This window comes from Lycorma delicatula, chromosome 2, assembly GCF_047948215.1.
Source record: "Lycorma delicatula isolate Av1 chromosome 2, ASM4794821v1, whole genome shotgun sequence".
In the NCBI taxonomy this organism is placed as follows: Eukaryota; Metazoa; Arthropoda; class Insecta; order Hemiptera; family Fulgoridae; genus Lycorma; species Lycorma delicatula.
In genome coordinates, this window is record NC_134456.1 from 176,307,443 (window position 1) to 176,331,152 (window position 23,710).

Consider the following 23,710-nt stretch of genomic DNA (forward strand, 5'->3'; position numbering starts at 1 on the left):
TAAATGCAGATATTGGATTCTCAGTTTGGAAATCTCCGTATATCACGCTTAACCGCGAAAATTTCATATTTGTTTTAAAAAAAAAAAATGCGCGTCGTACGCGAGTAAATGGATATATACACTAAAAATTAAAAATCATAAATGTTTGGGTAATTTTATGGCAATTAGAAAAAAAATGATTTTTCACAAATCATTTTGAAAACTTTATTTTTTTAAAGAAAAATATTTTCTTAAAAAAAAAAAAAAAAGAATTATAAAACTTTTTTAATGGTACATCACTTCACTTGGATACCTTGCAAATAACATGGTTGTATCTAATTTCATTTATTTTTAAAAATAATTATGTGTTGCTTTACTTTACTTAAAACAGCCATAAATTCACATTAGGATTGTTTCCATATAATCAAGAACGGGGTGTACACATGGAAGCCTCTAGAACATTTTATTAAATTTGTAAAAATGTCACTGCAATACTTATTATGATTTTTTTTAGATACGATGGTTTTTTTTCCAGTAAAAATTGATATTTGTTTAATAGTTAATCAAGTCAATAAACTACGTCTATTAGACGATTCGAATATTCTGGATTTAAAATAACACTTTAGATGTTTTCCTCTTTCATTTTTGGTGAACTTTCAATCATGTGAACCTTCTCTATAACTGCGTCATTTGTTATAGGAAAACTGGTTATTCAATAAGCATCCGATTAAGTAGTTTGTCAACCGATGGCAGATGACCTTGTGATGTTAGAAATACTTAATATGATAGATATCAGGATTTAGAATCTAGACGACTGTAAATTCAGTCAATGTCCAGAATTTTATTGGGTACGTGTTTTTTTGTAACTATCATTTTATCGATAAATATACAATTCCTTTTTCATGACTTTTGCTAAATTTTCATATTATTTATTGCATAATCCGTATATGTCATAATATTTTTTTTTGTTTAAATGTACTATGCTCTGTGTTTATTATCATTTAACGTAAAGAAAATGATAGAAATAATTTGTTTGCAGTGTTATATAAAAATTGTGTAATTTACACAAATAAGTTTTTTTTGTAGGTTGTCATCCGTTCGTCGGATGAAAATTAGTATTTTTTTTAGATAAGATAAAAAATATAATTTATTTTCTGCAAGGTTTATCTACTTATCAGGTTATTGTTAGACAATGGAAAAAAAGTTTAACTCATATTATGATTATTACAAAATAAAGAATGTAGTTTAAATTTTATAGATTTAGTAATTGCGAATATGTAAGGCAATTGTGAATATACTTGGTAATAATTAATATTGTAATGCAAAGTCTACATACAGCTTAAAAGAAATGCAGATACTTTATTCATTGGTAAATAAATGAATGATGAAATGGGAGCTGCATTATATCAGATGGTGAGATTCTAATCTTAGCCTATATATATATGTTTCGGTTTTTATCTAATTATAACTAACCGTATTTGCGTTATTTTGTGAATAAATAAGTAATTCTGTTAATATTTATTTTCCGTTCTTTAATCAGTCGATTTTGAATTATATTTATTATTTTCAAATTTTGTTTTTATTTTTTTTATCCAGTGTTTGTTTAAGAATCTGCAACCTTTTAGCCCATATTCTTAAAAGAATATGTTTTCATGTATTTCAGCTTAATACTTCAGCTTACGACGAAGGGTCTTATTTTGATTCAGTTACTCTTTTTAATAAATTACTGGATCAGGTTTAAATCCACCATTTTATTTAAAACAAAATTTAAAAATTTTTTTTATATTAATAGTATTGTACTCGGTACTCGGTCGAAGAGGTCTTAAATGAATACCTATTTACTAGATTAATTCACGAACCTGAATTTTTAAACAGTATTTTAAAAAATATTCAAAAATAAATTATTAAGTCAAATAAATATCATTTTCTCACTGACTATCAATTTTAAAAGTGCGTGAATTACGAAATTTTCTGTCTTTCTTAATCGTGTACATAAATATCATGTACAATAATAAGGTGTATTTATTTTAAAATATTGGCTTTAAATTTTTAATTTTATAATTAATTTTGTATTTTGGGACGCTGCTATGATCAAGAGTTTTATTACGACTTAATTTGTTCCATTTAGATAAACGCTGGAAAATTTCCATTTTTGTTCTACATATGGGTAAATATTAAGTATTATATCATCTACCCCTTTTACACGTAATCTATTTACTGAATTATGACGGTGACCGATCAGAATAAAATCTATATTAAAAAACTGGTAGTAAAAAAAATTACGAGTATAGTTTGTAATTATTTTGGCATTAATGTTAAAAGAAGAAAATTTGAGTAATTTCTGGAAAAGAGTAATTTCTCTATAATTATAATTAATTATAAAGCATATAAATTATTGAGAAAAAGTTGAATATGAATTTAATTTAATTTTGTCGCAGTTAGACTAAAAAAAATAACCGTTAGAGGTCAGGAAGTTGTCGGTGGTGGTCGAAATCAAATTTTGTTTATTGATTAAATCAGTCGAAATATTATTTTTATTAACCGATTTAAAAAGATGTAAATACCAGAAATAAAATAATGAAATTTAAACATTTAAGTAAAAATATTGATCTCATGATTAGTACTTAAAAATTTATTTTTGGTTTTGCTTGATGATTGAAAGTATGGTTACATTTATTATTTAATTTACAGAAATTTTAAAAATACATTATTAAATGTTTAGCTTGTTTAAACAGGTTTTAGATTTCTAACAAATTTAGGGAAATTTATTGGAAACAGTTTAATTAGTTTACAAATTATTATTGATATATCAAAATCTGTCTTTTTGTGATATAACTTGTCATTCAGTTAAATTTAATGATTTAAATCATTAAATTTGAGCCTGTTTTTGCTGGCTCAAATAATATTCAAAAAATTTGTGTAATTCACACCAATAAACTTGTTGTCTGTTAGATGTATAACACAATAAGTTAAAGGTGACCTGAAATGAAAGACAAATCACTTTCAAAAAGGCTTGCTGATTCTGAAGTATATGAAGAAGGTAGTTGTTTCTTGTTGCCTTTATTATTTAGCCAAATTGTGCATTAGCATGCAAAGCCCGCCAAAATGCACAGACTCTTTTTATTACAGGAACTGGGCTGTGAAGTGATATTTGTCATGCTTTTATATTTCATTGTTATCAATGTCTAATGTCCAGTAATATCTTAGATTATTTACATGCATTACAACTATAAAAAAATATTGTAACATGTAGTTTCACCACAAATTAGTTTACCTCTTACAAAGTAATTAATTTAGTTTATTTGTAATTCTTTTTTCAAATTGAAATTTTGCTCTAGAAATTCTTGAAAGTAGCATATTTATTATTAATAATAACAACCAGCATCCTATGCAATACTTAAAGTGAGAAGATAAGTTTTAACTAGTTTTTTCTCCAAAGTTGCAGTATGCCCTACAGAACATTATAATATTCAGTCCTACAAATGAACATTTATGTTCACCACAGAGACTTGCTATACTATGAACATTATTACACTAAGTGAAAGCAACTTGTCTTGCTTGTCTATCTGTCATAAGAAAGACCAGCAGAGATTTGTGAAGTAGTAACTTAATATACTCACTTATTCAAGAAACTGTGAATTGTATAAATCTTGTCTCTTCTCAGTTTGGACAAGTATCATTAAAAACGAAAATTCCATGTTATTAGGAAGATTTCATAAGAAAGCTACCTATTGTAATGGGTACAATTATTCGACTTAGGAAAATTTTGACATATCTTCATGTTTCACATCCCCTAGACCCCAAAACCACTGTCAGTTCAAAATTTTATTTATACATATATATTTTTTCACTTTCTTGTGGATACGATAACTGCCATAAATTTGCGCCAATCACTTTCAAATTGATACATAAGGTATAACGACCCAAAATCTTGGTCGAGTTCGTTAATGGGCAAAATCAGACCATGGGGGTGAAAATGGGGGGCTTTTTCGAAAAAACAAATTATCGCTATAATTTTCTTATTAAGTAAAATATTGAATTAGTTGCTTCTATTCTTTGGGTAAGGGCCAAAACTTATGTAAATTTTTTTGATATCACCAACTATTTGCCCAGAGGGTGGAAAAAATGGGGTTTTGAACAAAAAATCATACTCACTTAATAGGTGCAGTAACAAATAAATCGGTTTAAATGGTGGTTAGTCCTCTAAACATTATCTAAAACTTTTGTCTGAAACAATTTCTTATATGACTAACCCTTACGGCAAGGGATGACCAAAATGTTGCTGGAATTGTAAGAAGATGGTGCTTGTTGTATGCTAAACATGTGAAACTTTTTTTCACATACAATGAATTGTCATATTTATTAAATTTTAAGTTTTTCGTAAATTTAAGATGGAAATCTTTTTTATCCTTTACTTTGCACCGGTGAAATCTAGCTCCACCTTCCAGCATGCCAAAAGAGATTTTTTTTATTTATTTTGGATGACATGAAGTGAAAAGTTATACTGTAATTTTTATTAATAAACTAATGAACATTAACAATTAATGAACTATTTTTTTTCAGTTTTTACTGTTATTTTAAAAAGTATGACTTGACAAAGATTAAAATTTACCACTTGAGGCAGTAGCACTAGTTCTGTCTGTTTATGATGTGCTAGAGGAAGGTAGTTTATGGAGTGATTCAGTCATTTTGTTTTTGCTACATGCATATAATAGTCATAGTTACATACCACAGACTATACCAGAAAAATTACATTAAATAAAAATCCTTATTTATCATGTTAAGAGTAATTTAAATATTTAAAATTACATTTAATTCATGTTTATTAACTGACAACAAAATAATCATTAAAAAGCATTAGTTATTTTTATAAATTAAAGGCTTTTATGTATGTATGAGACCTAGTTTTCAGTATGTTTGTTTTCAGATTCAAATTTTGATTGAATTAATTCATGATGACTGATTTAGTTAATATATTTGTATATATTAACTAAATTATTAACTAAATATATTAACAAAATATATTAACTAAATTAACTTAAAATTGTTATTTTGAGTAGTTTTAATAGGAATTGCCTTGACACTAGATTTAAAAACATAACCTTCTCTCAACTAAACTAAAACTATAGCCAAATTTATTATGTGTAATGCTGTAATTTTTCATTCTTTTAATATTTGATGCATGTGAAAAAAATTGAACTGTATCTCGTTTGAACATAGAACCGATGGGATAAAAGATGGATAATTGACTATTGATTTTAATTACTTCATGTAATACTAATAATATTAATAAATATTGTTATTGATCATTAAGTTGTTAAATTATTTGAATCTCATTAAAGAATAAAGAGTAATTAATGAAGGCAAGTTAGTGGGAATTTTGATTTCCTTTTCATCAGCTGAGTTAAGATCTTCTGTGTTTGAAATTTGTTTATTTATATTCTCTTGCAAAAAAAACCCAAAGTTGAGGAGTCACTTTCAAGAGATGAATTTTGTAGTGTATGGGTAAAGCCTGATCGAGATTTGGACTCAGAATTTTGTAGGTGAAAGGCAGAGATGATGGTACCACTTAACTGTAGCCATAACGGTTGGTTGGCTATTGTAGTAAGCATTTATAATAAGAAATTATTATTTTATAGCATTGTATAGTTTTACACATCAGAAATGTTATCAGGGTTTGTAACTTTTTGCATCTTTAAAAAGTTTGTAATGAAACAAAAATTCATCTTTTTAAATTCTCAATAAACCCTTAAATTAAGTGGAATTTGTAGTTAAATCTTTTACTGGTGTACTTAAATAAAATTCATGATATTTTTCTTCAAGTGTTTTAATTTTTTATGGTTTAAGTTTTTTATTTGATTTCTAATGCGGATCATTTTTATACGTCAAATCTGTATATATTTTAATTAAAAATATGTTTTTAATTAAATGTATGAAGATATGAGTTTGTCTTTGAACTTAATTTACATATATATTTATTTTAAGTCATTCTTAATCATCTATTTGTACAAACCTTCATGTGTTTTAATGTAGTCTATTAAATTGTATGATCTCCTGTAAGATAGTATCAAAAATCTCTTAAGTTTTCCAGGTATAGTATTTGGTATAATAAACAACTTATGAAGAATGGAATTTTCCAAAAAAAAATTATTTAACTGAGCAAATTTATTTATCTTTTTTGAACCTATAGCTCAAGTCAAATCAGTGCTGTCTATGCTCTCATAAATATGCCATATTTTTTCTTCTTGGTTTTCTTACTTTCAATGTGCCTGCATTAGATAACCATCCATCTCAGTTATACTAATGTGGTCGAACTACTTTACCATGGTCTTTTTCTGTTACTTCCAGTGCGGATTCATTTCTCAATGATGTTCCAATTGATTAGTAATTTTCATTATTCTACGGGTATCTTTCTTTTTGAGCTGATATTCTACTTCTTTAACTGAATTAATACAACCTCTTCAATTGAATTAATTTGATTTTCTATTGTAGTAATAGTAGTTAAAATTAAAAAAAAATAACTTGTCCCCTTTTACAGCAACAATTTTGATTATCCATTTTTTTTTTTTTATCCAATGTACAGTTAATCAGTCTGTTAAGTCATAATTGATCAGTTATCTTATTCAGTTTAAAATAAAATCAATAGTTTAATAAAAGTTTGCTTGAAAGTATTTGCAGATTAAAAAAATATTTTTGTATATATTAAAAAAATAAATGCTTGTATAAATAATGTACATTTTATATATTCATTGATTTATACATAATTTATAATTAATATGAGCCATTCTAATTCATGTTGCCTATATTTCTTAAATTCTCTTTGCTCCATCATTTTGTTTTAAGGATTGATATGATGTGCTTATATATGCAGTATAAATCCATTGGTTTTATATACCTTGTAGCAATGAACAGTTACTGTTTTGCTTTTAATGTCATTTCCTGTTAAACTAGTGATTAAATGGTAAGATATGTTGATTAAACAAAAGCTTTAATTTGATTGAAGATTAAAGCTTAATAAAGATTGAAGAAATTAATGATTTTGTTTATAAATTTTACTTTTTAAGTTAGTAAAACAATGTTGTTTCAATTATAAAAGTCACTGTTCGCTGTTTCAAGCATTTTAAAGTAATTTGATGTGTCAGACTAACGAGTTTCACTTTATACACTCTGGAGCAACAGGTTCTTATTTCTGTTACTGTTGTACTGTTAAAAATGTTTACTATACTTCAATAAAAAAGAACTTCTAACTTGTTGAATGTTGGTGTAACATCATCTACAGGTATTATTAAAGTGGATTATCATTTGTCATCTGTTAAGATATTTTTATTATCAGATTATTATTTTTTAACAAAGACATCCAAACAAAAAATACATAGATTGTCAAATATTTTTTTCAATTAATAGATAATAAAAATAATTCTTGAAAATTTTGATATGTATAACTTGTCTATTCATACATTTCATTTATGTTTATAAAGACCTATCATGAAAACTTCTCAAATTCTTTCATGTCATTATTAACCCTATTTAATAAGACCCATAAGTTGTTAACACTGACTCAAATTGATTAAAAAAACAACAGACTTTTTAATAATGTTGACTTGCAGACTGTTCTGATTGTAAATTGAGCAACAGAGTTAACAGCATGATTCATCAGTCCTTATAGCTCACATTTCTATATAAATCTGCATTAGCAGTATCTTGAATAAATTTAATGTTATTGACTATAAAATAAATAGTAGAGGACTCAATTTACTATTGAAGACATCTAAACTTTATCGGCTGTCTAATATGTCAATTTAGAATTTATCACTTGAAATCATTAGTTTTTATTGACGGGTTTAATTTATAAAAAATTCAATTGTATGCTGAAATATAGCCCACAATAGATTTAAAGCAGTTTTACAAAAATATATCTTCTTTAATGACAAGCTTTAAAATTGGCTTGGTTGTTGTTTGTTGTCCTTGAGTAAGGTGTTTAATTAAATTTTTTTCATATGATTGGTTTAGAATTGTTTACAATCCACTTGTGAGTTTTTTTTTTGTATAAATTCTTAGATTTGTTAATTTCTTATGTAGATTGTGTTGACTGCAGTAGTATCATCACTGTAGTAGTATCAATAAAAATAATTTTTCAAACTATATTGTGGTAATGTAAAAATCAATAAATATATTGTTTTTTTTTTTTTATTAACCTTTGGGTGTGTGGTGTGAATCTTTAAGCTTTTTTCTTCATCTTCCTTGTATACCATTCAATATCTATAATGTATTTTTTCTTGATATTCTAATATTATATTTCTTTGTTCATGAGTTTTTAAAGTACCAATTATAAAAAGAATTGAGTTTTTTTCCTTCCTTGTTAAACATTTACAAATATGTACTAGCATCATATCAGTATTGCCTGACTTTAGAACTGCTTGATTTTTTTAATTTATATTATATTATTATGACAACAACTACATGGCAAAATGATAGTATCTGCCTTTTATGTGGAAGATTCTCAATTTGAATCCCGGTCAGGCTTGGCAAATTATATTGTTATGTTTAAATTAGCATGTCAAAGCTTGGTTTCTTAGAATTTTTATTGCAGTTTTTGTTTTTTATTAATTCTTGAATATTTTCATTGTTTATTATTTAACTGACAGATAGATGCTAAATGAAGAGTTACTAATTTTTTATGATTTATAAGATGAAATAAAGAAAAAGGGCTTGACCTTAGCTGGAAATTGATTTCAGGATATGATTAAATAAAAATGGCATGCTGACTTTTAAATAAGTGACCTGTCAGCCGTTAACAATTTAGATGACTTAATTTTATTGAAAACAAAAAGGTGTGTTTTATGTTGAACTTTGTGTTCTTAATATGACATTTTGTTCGTAAAATCTTGCACTTTTTAAAGTGCAGACATAGGTCACTGAAATGTCATAGGCAGTGACTGAGCTTTGACATTACCTGTAGTTTATTATTAATTATTTAACCTGGAAAAAAATGCTAACAAGTTTTTATCCTGTTAGATATAAGCTTTTAAAAGTTAATTAGGATTATTTTACTATTATTTTTATCTTTACACATTTATTCTATATGCATATTTTATGCTATTGCAGGTATTTATTTTTATTTTTAAAATAACATTCAAATAAAAAAATCTTTTTTTAGGGTAATTCATGTACTTGTAATATTGGAAAGAATGATTTGTCATGTCTAGCAAAACTAACATCAAAACTTGCATGGTTGAGGAAATTTTCCATTTCCTTAAGTAATTTTCATGTATGATACTTTTTTGTGTGATGTATTTTTTTATGTGCATGTGTTTGTATGTATTTGTGTGCATGTTTACATGTAACTGAGAACTGTGATATTGTAAGTTCAGCCTAGAACAAGAACACTTCTGCTCTTTTAGCTTTCTGAGGACCTACTTTAAGAGTTTGATTCAGTGCTGCTTTTATTTTTATTTGCTTATTTTTCTCTATCCATCACTTTATACTCCCGATAAAATGTTGGCAATGCTGCTACTCTGTGGATATTGTTTTAATAATTTTAAAAATCCTGTATTTATGCTTCTTATTTAATCATAGCCTGAAAGGGAGTTAAAAAAAAAAATTGTATCATTAAATTAAACAAGCTGTGATAGGTCCTACCTAGTCCTCCTCCCCACCCACATTTCCATAGCTTCAATTTTATCCTTTTCTCTCTTACCCAAATTTCATGCTTTACATCTGTATAAAAGCACACTCCATATGTAACATTTAACCAGCTTTGTCTTTAAATCCAAGTTTATTTTGTTACAAAGCAGTTTTTTCTTCTTATTAAAGGCCTCTTTTGCTATGGCTGTTCTTGACTTAATTTTGAAAAACTCTTCCAATTATCATTTAACTTGCTTCTCAAATATCTGAATTTCTCATTTTTTTATTCATAACCTCTTTGTCCATTAACTTTCATAACTTTTGTTTCCTTTCATTAATTTTCATGCCATATTCCTTATCACTTTTTCTAACTTAAATTATCATCCCTCTGTAGCAGTTTCTGCACCATTTTTTTTTGTGTCATCTGACAGTAACACCATGTCATCTGCAAATCTTACAAAAGCAGTCTTTTGACTTCCAATACTTACTCCTTTCCCATTCCACTCTACAAATTCAACTTTAAGTATGTCCTCTATATAAAGATTAAAAATAATGGGAGACAAAAAGCAGTCTCAGTCCTCTACTCAACTCTACTTTTATAGCTTCTCTTGATTTAAGTATAATTTCTTTGATGAGCCTTTTGTCCTTCCAATCTCTACTTTTTTCTGTTTCAGAATTTCAATGACCTGGTTCCATTTTACCGTATCAATGGTTTCTTCATATATATAAAGAAAAAACTAACTCCTTTCTCCTTTTCCATGTACCTTTTGCCGATCGTCCTGACCAACTCTGTAGCATCCCTAGTTTCTTTCTCTCCTCTGAAACCAAACTGTTCTTTCCCACTGTTCTCTTCTATTATTTTTAAGATTCATTGTTTCAATACCTTAGCAGTATTTTTGCATCATGTGAAAGTGTAGTATACTTATTGTTTGTGCACTTCACATTTTTTTGTGCCCACTTTCTTTGATAAGGAAATCAAAAATGTCTTCATTAAGTCCTCTGGCCACACTCTGCTGCTGTATATTTTATTAAACATGATTGTTGTTTCATCTAAACCTTTTCTCAGACATTTAAAGAATTCTATATTTTAGAATTTTGTATATTTTAGTGGTTATCTGTTTTTAATTTCCTTTATTGTTTGCTATACTTCTAACCTTAATAATGATTGCCCCTTAACAGGCTCTTCTATATCATCCTTTAATTCTATTATTAAATTCTTTGGTTTCTGATTTTCATCTATACTTCTTCTTCCTTATGGTACTTCCTTACCATCTTTTCCTTCAATTTTTCTCATTCTGTCTCTGCTAATCCATTTATTATCTGTACTAATTTTTACTTTCTTATTCATCAGTCATATTGCCCTTTTCTTTCTAGATTTTCAATATCCTCACATTCTTTCCTCAACTAACTTTCCTTTGCTTTCTGTACTTCTCTCTGTAATTTGTTAATTTCATGTGCATTGATCTAATACTTTCTGCATATTTGTTTTTGTATTTTCTTATTTCCTCATTATTTCAGCTTTTGCCCATTTTTTTGTCCTTTTACCCACATAATATCTTGTGCTCACCACAACTGCCAACTGACAACTGACAATGCACCACATCCTTGTGGATTGTATCTGTTATACGGCATTGCGTCGTAGGTTTAAACTAGGGGCTAACATGCAAACAATTCTTGGTGATGGTGAAATGATGTTATTTTTTGTTTTATTATTTTATAGATCTGTCTGTTTACATTTAATTATATAAATTACTGTAGTATGTTACAAATATTCATGCCATTTGCTGTACTGCAGATTGCGTTTTTTGTTGTTTTTTCAGATATATAATGTGATATATCTTTGTGTTGTTATTTTGCTTTTAACATGCTTTACACACTTTTTACTTTTGCATGTTGGGCTTTTTAGTTTTTTAATTAATTTTTTAACTATCCAGTTTTTTTAAAACAAATATCGTACTCAGGCAATGATAACACAAAAGTGTTTGTTGCCCTGAAAAAACAAAAAAAAAAATGTATTTCTTTCTCAGCTGTTTCTTTCATAGCCTTTTTTATTCTTCCCTATCTTCCCTTTTGCCACCTCGTTTTCTTTTTCCCCTCACTTATTAGTGAAGGGAAAAATAATTATTATTCTCCTATTCTATCTGTTCCCTCCTGTAATTAATCTAAATTCCCCTTTTTGAATCTTTTCGGCCATCTTTAATGCCCTTGAGGATTATATTCATTTCCATCAGTAGTAATACATGATTGCTTCCTATGTCTGCACTAGATAATCTGCTTACTCTCTTTACCAAATTTCTATGTCTGCTTTCCACATTAAAACCTTAAAGCCATAAAGTGGTCAGTCTGATACTGGGCTCTATCACCTGGCATAACCCATGTGTACCTTCTCTTCATGACTTTTAAACCATGTATTGGTTACAAAAAATGTATCTTCCCAACAAAATTTCTCTTTTGTTGCTTACCTCTAGAATATATTTACAAACTTCTGTTCCATCACCACCTTCCCCTATTACAACATTCCAATATCCCATAATCACTGAACAACAATACTATTTTTCTTTCAATTAACTTTTCAATATTCTCATACATCCTTTTTATTTATTCATCTTATGAACTATAACTAGATCTTTGGTAACATTGCTATAATTTTATCGTCTACATAAATAACTTTTTGTAATCTTCTTGCTATTACATTCCTCACTGCAATTCCTACTCAATTTTTTTCTTTCTTAGTGCTAGATTGTGGTAACTTCTCCACTTCTCATTTCACCTTTCCTTTTCCATCTACCCTCACACTGTTCTATTACATCAATTTTATTTAACTTTATCTCTCTTTTCAGGATCTCCAGTTTGCCTGCTTTGCACATTCCACATCCCTACTCAGATTATTTTTTGTTTTTGCTTTTGATACTTCTTCTGTTGCTTCCCCTGGATATTGGATTGAGAAGTCATTTTACCTCCAGAACATTTAACAAAAAAAAGACATCATGGTATCTTTCTGGGATATTACTAAAATATTAAATACTGTGGTTTTCTGTTTGCTTCTGTATTTTAATACCATTGACCTTATAAAGAAGTTCATCTGCTTTTAGGGACAGTTTCCTATCCCAAGAACAATAGAGTACCCTAAACCAGTACTGCTCATCTCCCCCCAGTGAGACTGTTGGTTCTTGTAGTAGGTAATCTCCTTATACTGGGAGACACTCTGTCCCTGTAATCATGAGCTGCTTACTGCATAAGCATTGCCCCTTCTTTACCACGGAGAGGTTATTGTCAGGATCTCCTCTGTATCAAAGACATGTATAATGTAATCTTAGACATTTTTATTGGGTATTGGTTTATTTTTGATGTAGAATTTGGTTTGTTGCAGGAGAACTGTGGATTACTATGACCGAAAATATCAAGAGGATATTACCTTTGTTAATGCTGAGTACTGAGGATCAGTCCTCACGAGGACAGCCCCATTTAGGGATGTCCTCATGACGATGATGTGTAGAATCTTCACTGACCCGCTAGCCTTTTGTGCTACCGGTGTTGGCTAGTGGTTTACAAGTACTACTAATTATTTTACTTATATTGTGTCATCGTAACACTAAAAAAAAGCATAAGTGTCATTATACTCAAATAACAAGAAAATATTCATATTTTTTTATATATATTTTTAATAAAACAAAACCTTCCTTAAAAATTATTTATTATAGCTTTATGTATTTTGTTACCAAAGACACCTTCCAGTCATATTTTTAAGTGCTACGATTATTATTTTCACTTTTTAATAAGAAAGTTATTGCATAATACAAATATTCTACACCAATAATTTAAGTGTTATTAAAAACAAATAATATATAAATTACACATTTAAAAAAAATTGCCTTAACTTTAGTTTATGGAATAAAATTCTAGATGTGTAATTGACTCTAATTCTAGAGTCTAGATGTGTAATTGAATTTTTTTTATAAAGACATTAGTGATGAATATTGATAATAGCTATCATGGTAAGTTTTGACTATTTCTTGTATGTAATTATTATCTATCAGCCATAATTAGTGTACTTATAGCTAGATCACGTAGCTGTGCTTCAAAATTTTAGAGTTTTACTGCTATTAATTTTACTTCCACTGTTACTTAAAAATTATAGTCTAAATTGAATCATATAAAAAAATAACAGATCAGAAAAAAATAGAAATGAAAAAAGAAGTAGTGATTTCCTAGTCATAAATTTTATGTGAAGATAACACAAAAGAACGTTATATAATATTGTGCGGTATCTCTGTTTGTGTTTTTGAGAATACAATTTAGTCTTTCATCATGTATGTGTATGATTAAATATCATGTCAGTTGCTTTTATCAAAAAACACATGTTGTAATATTTGCAAAGAGATTTCTATTTAATGTGGACTGATTTATATACTTCACAGATCCTTTACATAACGATAACATCTAAAAGATATCTTGTATTATTTTCATTACTACACTCTACTCGCTGTGTTTGTAGTTATCTATACGAGGACTTTATTATTTATTTTTTTGGTGAAATTATTTATAATTTTTTGCTTCATTCAGTAAATCTTGCTTTTTATAATTTTCTTAGTTGCTACAGTTATTTTTTTTGAATTATAATTTATTTATTTTGTGAGCATTAATTATTTATTGTAATAATAATGTCTGTGATCAAAATATCTTAATTGTAATTTTCTCTGGTACTGAAATTTTAAAGTATTTTTGTGGAATAATATTTTTTTACAATGTATTTAATAATGTCTGAGAATTAGACCGATGAATTCAAAAAATATTCTTATATATAAAAATTCTGTATAAGAATATATTTTTTGAATTCATTGGTCTAACACTGTATAATATGAGATAAAACATTCTCTCTCACACTTGTAAAAAATTTTGTTGTTAATTTTTTCTGCAGTTACATCATTCAAAACATTATGATTGTCTATCTTTTGTTAAAGTTAACAGAGTGTTGTTAGATGTCATCAAGTTTAAATAGTAGAGGGTCACTTGGTGCTGAGGCTCCTAAAATAGAAGGGGGCACTCAGTCACAAAACAAGGTTAGAAATGAAACTACTAAAGAAAATACAGCAAAGGAAAAAGAAGATAATTGTTGTAAAGTTGAAGAGTCGACCGGTAAAGTTAAATTAAAAGTTAATAAAAATATTCAAAAGTGTGAACCTGGTGATGATCCATTAACATTATCTATTTTAAAAACTAAAGAGAAATCATTATCTTCACCAGCATTTAGAAGAATAAGAGCTTTGGATAATGAACCACAAGCAGATCATGATGGCAAAGGATCATCTCCACGAAACAGTCAAGAGATCAGTCAGTCTGATGCTCACTGTAAGGTGAGAGTTTTATATTTCATTTCATAAATTATATTATTTAATTTTCTTTATCATAATTATTTTGTATTTGCTAAGATAATAATTGTTTATACATGTATGTGTGTGGGTGGGTGTGGATGTATGCGCACGTTCATGTACACACACATGTGCATAACACTAATGCACATCTATAAGCAAATTATTGCTCAGGTATATACGAGTAAGTGTAGTACATCTAAACATGTCCAAACTATTTAGATTTAATGTAAATTTCTATCAATAAAAGGAAATGCTAACAGAAAAAGAAATTTTTAAGTAGAGTGTTGTGGTATTATGCTGATTGCAGGAACTTACAAAAAAATAATTCACTAAATAGCTGTTGTTATCAGTTTCAGTCCTGAGTCATAACACATATTGTACAGCAGTTTACAAGAAAACGTATGTGATTTTGTTACCACATTATACTAAAAAATGTCGTAGTATAGTACCAATTACCCGAAAATAAAAAAAACAAGAAGAGTCAAGAAACAAAATTTGTCCATTTATTTTTTATCAGTTTTTTATTTTCAGTTGCACTGTGTAAAAATGATCACTATTTTATATATTAACATTATAATTAATAATTAACTTTATTTTATATTGATGTTTAATATAATAATATTTGTAACAGGATTTCTGTGATTATTCTGACTTGTCTAAATTAATCTGAAACAATCTTTATCCAGTCAGTATGAATGTACTTGGGAATTGAAAAAAACCTGGAATACAATTTACTATTTTGTTAGTAGAGTATCTAATAATCTGCTAATTTTTACCTCCAGCTTATTATGTTGGCACCCAAAATCAGTCAATTGTTTGTTAACATATCACTTACAGTTCATTTTTGGACAAAGTATTTGTTAAGAAATTACAAAATTTTTATAAAGTGCCTTAAGCATTAATATAGATAAATACACATATCTTTAATTGTATACCTGAATTGTGTGAAAAGTCTATGTCTTACCTTACTCAAATTACATCATTCCAATTAGATACATACAGGGATTGCTCGATGCTGAAGAATTTAAAAAAAGAAAGAGATTTTGATCATATTGGAAATGAAAATAAAAAAGAAAATACAAAAAGAAAGAAAATGCTTAAGTTCTATCAATAAAGTCAAAGTATTAAAAAATGTGAACCCACATCAAATTCTTCATCTGTCACCATGTGATGATTGATGAAAAACAAACATAAAGAGAAAAAAGTAAACGAGTTAAGGATAAGATAATATTTCCTAATTAACATAGTTCTTTAAATGTATTCATAAATTGAATAATTGTGTTTAATCATATTTTCAAGTCACTCAGAAAAAGAATTGAGTGTTTAGGTAAAGATTATTTGAAATGTAATTTTTATCTTAATTTACTGTCAGAAATAGAAAATAAAAAAAGGGTCAAATTAAAGTTAAGGAGTTTAATATATCTTCAGAAAAATGTAGTATGTGTTGTGTTTGCCTGAATACTGAAAAGTTACAGATGCAATTCTACGTGTGTATATGGATTGCAAATGCAATGCTGTAAGTAATCGTACAAGTATTTGTGAAGAAATAAGTTTTATGTCTTCATTGAAAATGTTATATTTATTAATGTACAGACTTATGTCTAATTTTTGAACTCTTTTCATTTACATGTTTTGTACTATTTTAAAAAAAATGTACAGCAGCATTTTTAAAATTTGTAAATTAAATGATTTAGTCAAAGTACAAAGTTCAGTAAAATACAAAATGATGCTAATTGGTTATTTGTGTTTTACTAACTCGAATATTGCAAATAAAATTATAGCGATACAACTATATCTTCATTATATCTTTATATGATGAGTAAAGTAATATGATGTGTCGTCAATAATGTGAATATTTTTGAGAAATAATGTTTTTTTTCAATTATTTTTTACTTTTACACCATTTTCTACTTTTTCCTTTATGAAAACTTGTTTTTGCATTTGATAGTGTAATTAAAGTTTTCTTACTTAATGCTTTCATCATTCTTTAATAGTTGCTTTTCATTCAGACTTTTCCCATTTTATCTAAGTGTATTTTCTGTTAATTTTATTTCACTATCAGTCATTAGATCATTAACATATAAAACAAACTTTATATTATTAAATTTATTTATAAAATTTGTCTGATTTTATATTGTTTCATATTTATTTTTACTATTATCCTTCCTTTTTAGAATATTTTATCCTCACTAACTAGTAGCATAATGGACTAAATAGATAATGTAATGTCTTCTTTATTTTTAGATTTGCTGTTTGTGTTCCAAGACCTATTCCATTATATATTATTTATATGATTGTATTTTTATTAATTGTGTTTGATGAACTTCTATTTTACTTTTAGAAATCAATTTACACACATGCCTATATGAAAATAATATTACTTTGTTCCAGATTGATATTTAATTGTTTAATATAAAAAAGTATGTACTTTTTAAAAGAATATTTATGTATTTTGTACTATTTCTGATTTTTTATTTTCTTTTCTTCTGATTTCTTTTACTAATTTAATATTTTCCATGTTTTGATCACTATTGTCTTTTATGTAATTTTCATTTAATTTTCAATTGTTTCTTTTTTTGGTAAAAAGGTAAATATGAATGCAACTGTTGGTTAATAATTTTACTATATTTTTCTCATGTCTTTCAACAATATTTTTCATTTTGGCCATTGATATTTGTTTTTCCGTTATTGTAATGGGAATTTTGTGTTTCTCATGATTTCTGTTTTGATAAAGGATACCTGTAGGCCTGCTTCCTGGGCTACTTCTGTTAATTGTTGTATTTTTGCTAATGTATTTTCTTTCAATTCAGTCAAGAGTCAGGTCGCTGACAAAAGCTAGACATCTTATTTTGAAGTTTTGATTTTTAGATCAAATTTTTGCACCCTTGTCATTCATATGCCAAAAGGTTTTCATTATTTTGTCCAAAACCAAGTTAAACAAGATTGTTGGTAGTTCATCACCCTATCTCAACCCATTATGACTAGAAATTTGCCTATTTCTCCCATAAACTTAACTTAGGTCTGTGTTTGTGAGAGTGAGTTTAATGAGGTTCAAAATTTTCTGGTCACACCTGTATTCTCTTAAGTTTGGAAATGCATCTCTCTGTCTACAGAATCATAAGCTTTCTGGAAGTCTATGAAAGATACAGAGATGGGTTTGTTCTTGGACATGTAATATTTTTAAATCAATTTCAGACTTTATATTTTGTTCAGGACATGATTGTCCTTTGCGAAAGCTTCCTTGTCCCCTATTTTGTGTGATCTATTCTATAGTATTTTCGACAATATTTTATAAGTTACTGGTAACAATGAAGAAATACCTCTGTAGTTTTGTTGATATCCATCTTAGAGTTTTTCTTATACAGTGGTTGTATTAGGGCTATCTTCCATTCTTCTGGAATTGTTTCCTCCTCCAAATTTTCTAAAACATTCCTCTGGTCTTTTGTACAAAGTCGTCATCTACCAACTTCTACAACTCCACGATCATTCCATCTCCCAAAGCTTTATTATTTTTATGCGATGTTCCTTTTATTATTATTTTCTTTTGTTAAAAGAATGATATTTTTGCAGATGTATGTTTTCAAAGAGATTGACTAATTTTGTTTGTGATCACAGCTGATAGTTTATTAATTCATTTTTTTTCATAACTTTTAATGTCATACCCAGAAAAAAATGTTAAAATATTGTCTATGGAACAAAGAAGTTAAAGGAAACAATAGTTATATACATCAGCTACCATATATTTATTAGAATTTAATCTCTTTACATTTATTCATAACTTTTCCTTAATGAATATTACACAAAAAAGATATCTTTATCAGAATGATAAAATATCGTTTCTAAAATATTTTTCTTTAAAATTTTTACTCTTTCTGATCTTTTTTAAATGTTGTTGAAGTCAGCTGCATATCACTTAAATCATTCTTTGTGTTTTATCTATCTTCAATTTATTAACTAAACAAGGGATTAAAAAAATCATGGACTTTTTTATAACAAAAATTTAAATCTTATTTCCTTGTTATGTTCACATCTTTTCTTATAATAAAAATAAAAAATAATGAAGGTAATAGAATAATTATTATTAAATAATTGAAAAAGAAATATAGTTAAATTAATTGTTGGTTAAAATAATGAATTTTTTAGTGTTACTCTGAGTTAGTTTTTTAAGGTAAATGAAATATTAATTAATACTAAAACTTAGAAAAGAAAATTGATTACTTATAAATTATAGTAATTAAAATTTTTGTCAATATTTTTTGTTGGTTTAAATTCATGTTAAAAATGGGAACATAAGTTATGTGTTTTTATAATGTTTTAATTAATAAACATTTTCTGTAAGAGTTGATTATTATTTTTAGTTTCTTTTTTAGTTTCTCTTCAAGTCAAATATTTATAAAAACAAACTAAATTATGTAAAGGTTAGTTACGTTTTTGTAACTCAAATCGCGAACCTTTGTTTGAATCTCTACTGTTTTCGTGCAGTTTTTCTTTTGTTTCAGTTTTATTCACAGATTGCATTTGATCAATACAAGATTATGCATTCACACTGAGCTTGTTCAAGTTACAGAATATTATTTGGATTCTTTACTTCCTCTCATTTGGATTCTTTACTTCCTCTCATTTTAGATCAGTGAGATTATTTTGCTCCCAATCCGTAGTTTTTAAAAACTTTTTTAACATCCGGGACCACCCGGATTGCTTGAGAGGATAATATGAATGAATGTGAAAATGCCATGCCTGACCAGGATTTGAACCCGGGACCTCTGATGAAATTCATAGTTATTTGTATTAAACCTTTCTGATGCAGAACTATAACAATTTTCAATGCTTTGACACAGATGGGGTATGCATACAGGTTATTTATTGTATAATTTAATGTTTGGTGAATTACACAGTTAATTTATTCCTTTATTTAAACTACTATAGTAAGGGTCAGTTTTTACATAACAATGCATGCAAATTAACTGTAATTGATTCTCAAGAGTCAAGATAAAAAAAGAAAAAATCAGAACAGACAAATTTTAGCTTTGAGGTTTTATTCTAATAAATAACATTTTTTTATAAAATCATATTTACTGTGAACAGAAGAAGATTACAATATTAATATTATTATAAACCTCTTCGTTTTGATTTATGTCATTTTTGCCTTTTTTTTTAAATTGAACTTCGCATGGTTTGATGTATGTTTGGTCTTTTACAAGCATCCAGTATCTATTAAGTTTATTTTTAAACTTTCTGCACCGCAAGCACTTCTTTTGGTTCCAGGTTTGTTTGCTTTTTTGGAATAATAATGTAATGGAAGGGTTCTATTTTTTTAGCTATCCTTTTTATTTTGGTTTAGTTCAGCAATTGTAGAATTGCAATTGAAGGTTCACTCTCTGTTGTTTTAGTGATATAGATTACTTTCTTTTCTTATAGCTATTTATTACATCTATTGCTATTAGATAGTTATCAAATGGCTGTCATTTTCAAGTGTTCATCATTGTTGGTGTCTTTCTAAATCCAAGCCATAGAACTTTCTCTAGTTCAATAGTAAGTCATTACACTAAAGTTAGTTATCTCCTTTTTTTCATATATTTTTCAGACATCTGTTAGCATCTTTGATGTGTCTAACAGCATCCAAAAATTTAACTTACTTAAAACTCCTGAAATCAAGAGCTGTTTGTTAACCATCTATTGTTTATATGCTCTGAGAAAACTTATGTTGCAGTAGTAAAATTTGAATTTAGCAATAAGGTCCTTAGTTGATTGGTTGAATTAATAATGCTAAATTAGGACATTTGATGATTCTGTGCAGTGTTAAATATCCCATTAATTCCCTTTAACTTTTTAATTGAAGAAGATGGAGAGTTAAAATTCATGTAGCATTTATTATACCATAATAACTGCGTTTTTACCCCATAACCAGTTAATAATATCCAATTTTTGGAGAGTGCAGAAATCGTATTCAATGATAAATCAGTTATGAATGAAAAGTCTAATAAGACTGCCTAACATTCTTATTATTATTACTGTTCTCCCAGTTATTAATTCATTCAAAAAAAAAAAAATAATCTCCAACTTCTACGTTACATACGATAATTGGTGGTTATGACATTTTATCAAATGATTAAAAAGTCAGTTTTTCTGCCATTTTGGGATTTTAAACTTGATTTACAAAATTTATATTTACATATTTTATGCATTTTAGTAAATCTTACGTTACTGCGTTGGAAAAAAACTTGATCTTATACCATTATCGTGTAATGATTATTATAAAAGTCTAATTTTAGTGGCCATTTTGATGTGAACCTGTTGGCGAATTGCAGCCATTTGTGTATTTTTGTATTCCTCTTAACAATGTTTAATTCGAATCCAAAATCAGAGACAAAAGGTGTTCACACACACGCGTGCACGCGTATATATATAATTGAATTCAGAATGTATATATAAATATATAATAAATTTATATATAATCAACTGAATTCAACACACTATTTGTTCTTTGAAAAGTGGTGTGATCCGGAACTTGATAATTGATGCATTAAAATGATGACCAGTCAAAATTTGAACTAATATTATTTACTGTAGTTTTAAAAGAAATAAAAAGGATTATTGGCAAGTTACCCAAGTGGGATTTTTTGGGATATTGAAACAGTTGATTGATACTAAAAACTGTCACTGAAAAACACTAATAACTAAAATTAGTTAATAAAACACAATCTGAAGTCAGTTGCAAATAAAAAACTACAAATACAATATATATATAATATTGGGTGTATATGTGGCACACACATGCATACGTCTTTTTCTAAATAAAATGTCAAAATGTGGGCCAATGTCTAAAAATATTGTTTGGAGGAAGATATGTGATCATACTTTATTTAAGTTTAAGGAAAATTAACTTTTGGTTATTTTTCTCAATTTCTTACCTTTCTTGTAAAAAAACTTACCTTCTGTATCATGCATATCAACTTACACAGTGGTGCACAATAAGTTGACACATTTGAATTTTGGATTATGTATTTATTTTTAAATTTAATGTGATTACAACTTTAAATACAAAATACAGTGTTTGTGGAAAGTTCTTTTATTGCATCAATGTTTAATATGCTCACTGTTACGCCTAACAACCTCTTAAAGGTGAGTGTATGTTTCTGATGACTGTGACACAAGTCCTCTTGAATTTCTTAACACAACTGAACTGTCTGCTCACACATTTCCATAAGATTTGCAGATCTTAACAGCAAAAGTTTCTTTTTTAAATATCCCCATAAAAAAAGTCACAAGGATTTAAATCCAGGCTCAAAAGACCTCCATTGTGACAGCCTGGATAGCGATCTGAAATTAAACAATTACCAAAAACTGAATTTAAAAAATCCAACACAACATTAGCGGTTCAACATTAACTTGCACCATCTTGCATAAATCATTGAGTTCCTACAGGCAACTCAGTCTCAAGCAGTTTGGGTAGAAAATAATCTGTTAATATATCCAAATAGTGTTGAGAATTAACTGTATCGTTGAAAAACACTGGCGTACCAATCTGTGACTGGATAAAGCCATCCAAACGGTTACTTTAGACCTATATTTTTATTTTTCATACTCAATTTGTGGTGCTGCTGTCACGCAAAAGCAGACATTTTGTTTGTTAACAGTTCCATCAGTATGAAAATAGGCCTTGTCTGAAAACCAAGTGTTGAACAGAACGTAATCTTTTCTTTCTGACCAATGAGCAAATCCCAATTTTTTTTGCTTGTTAGGTCATGTTAACTTGAGCAATGTAATCGATTTGTATGAAAACAGCTTGAAATATTTTTTGTGTACTGTATGATGAGGTATTCCCATATCTCGTTAAGCTTCGGTGTGTAGACTTTCTCGGACTATGTTGCATGACAACTTATTATGGAGAATGAATGGAAGCTGTTTTAGGTCTTTCTCTAATTTTGTGCTACCCTTCAAATTTACAGTATAAGTGGAAAATGGTATTTATTGCTGGAGTCCATCAAGTATTAAAATGAGCTCGAAATTGTCACTTGAGTCTTTGTAACACTTTCAGTATATAGAAGCAAAATTTTAGCATGCTGTAAATTAGACAAATGTCTGTGATCAGCTATAGCTCAACAATAACTGATGTGTTGTGGAATCAAAAGTGAATACAAAAAGATTTAGGCAACATCTACTGGTATTTCCAAGAAATAGGGATTTTGTACGCAGAATTGAAACATCAGGTAAAAAATAATAATTTATAATCGACTTTATAAATGTGTTAACTTGTTGTGCGCCACTCTGTGTATCTTCTCTCTTGGTTACATACTGTAACAATCTTATTTTCTGAATTGCTAAAGTTGAGACTAAATAAAGTGTGAAATGAAACACCTTGCAGGTTGGTGCTACAATAAAGTAGTATTTGATTTTTATTAAATTGCTTCTTTCAACATTTGCCTTCTTAAATTGAAGACTTCCAACTTTCAGATCCTAGGAAAGGCAGTTACTTTTATACAGATTTGAATACTAGATCGCAGATACTGGGGTTCTTTGGTGGTTAGGTTTCAATTAACTACAAATCTCACAAATGGTCGACCTGAGACTGTACTTGCACTTACACTCATACATATCAACCTCATTCATCCTCTGAAGTAATACCTGATTATGAATCCCGGAGGCTAAACAGGAAAAAAAAAAGAAATTTGTGAGAGTGCAGCTATGTTTGTGTAAAATGCCTTTTTCAATCCAGGAGAGGATAGCTATAGTTG

The 23,710-nt window shown here is 27.8% G+C and overlaps 1 protein-coding gene across 5 annotated transcripts in view; it reads left to right on the plus strand.

Moving 5' to 3' along the window:
* Positions 1-23,710, plus strand: part of LOC142319439 (transmembrane protein 117-like) — a 215,734-nt gene that overhangs the window by 46,825 nt on the left and 145,199 nt on the right. For 3 of the 5 annotated variants that reach the window (XM_075356722.1, XM_075356720.1, XM_075356723.1), the window contains exons 2-3: positions 12,974-13,598; positions 14,522-14,957. In XM_075356722.1, the coding sequence (XP_075212837.1) occupies positions 14,583-14,957 (375 nt within the window). In that variant the 5' untranslated portion in view covers positions 12,974-13,598; positions 14,522-14,582. Of the gene's footprint in view, positions 1-12,973; positions 13,599-14,521; positions 14,958-19,705; positions 19,819-23,710 lie in introns of those variants that run through there. The other 2 variants (XM_075356721.1, XM_075356724.1) reach the window with 2 other exon arrangements.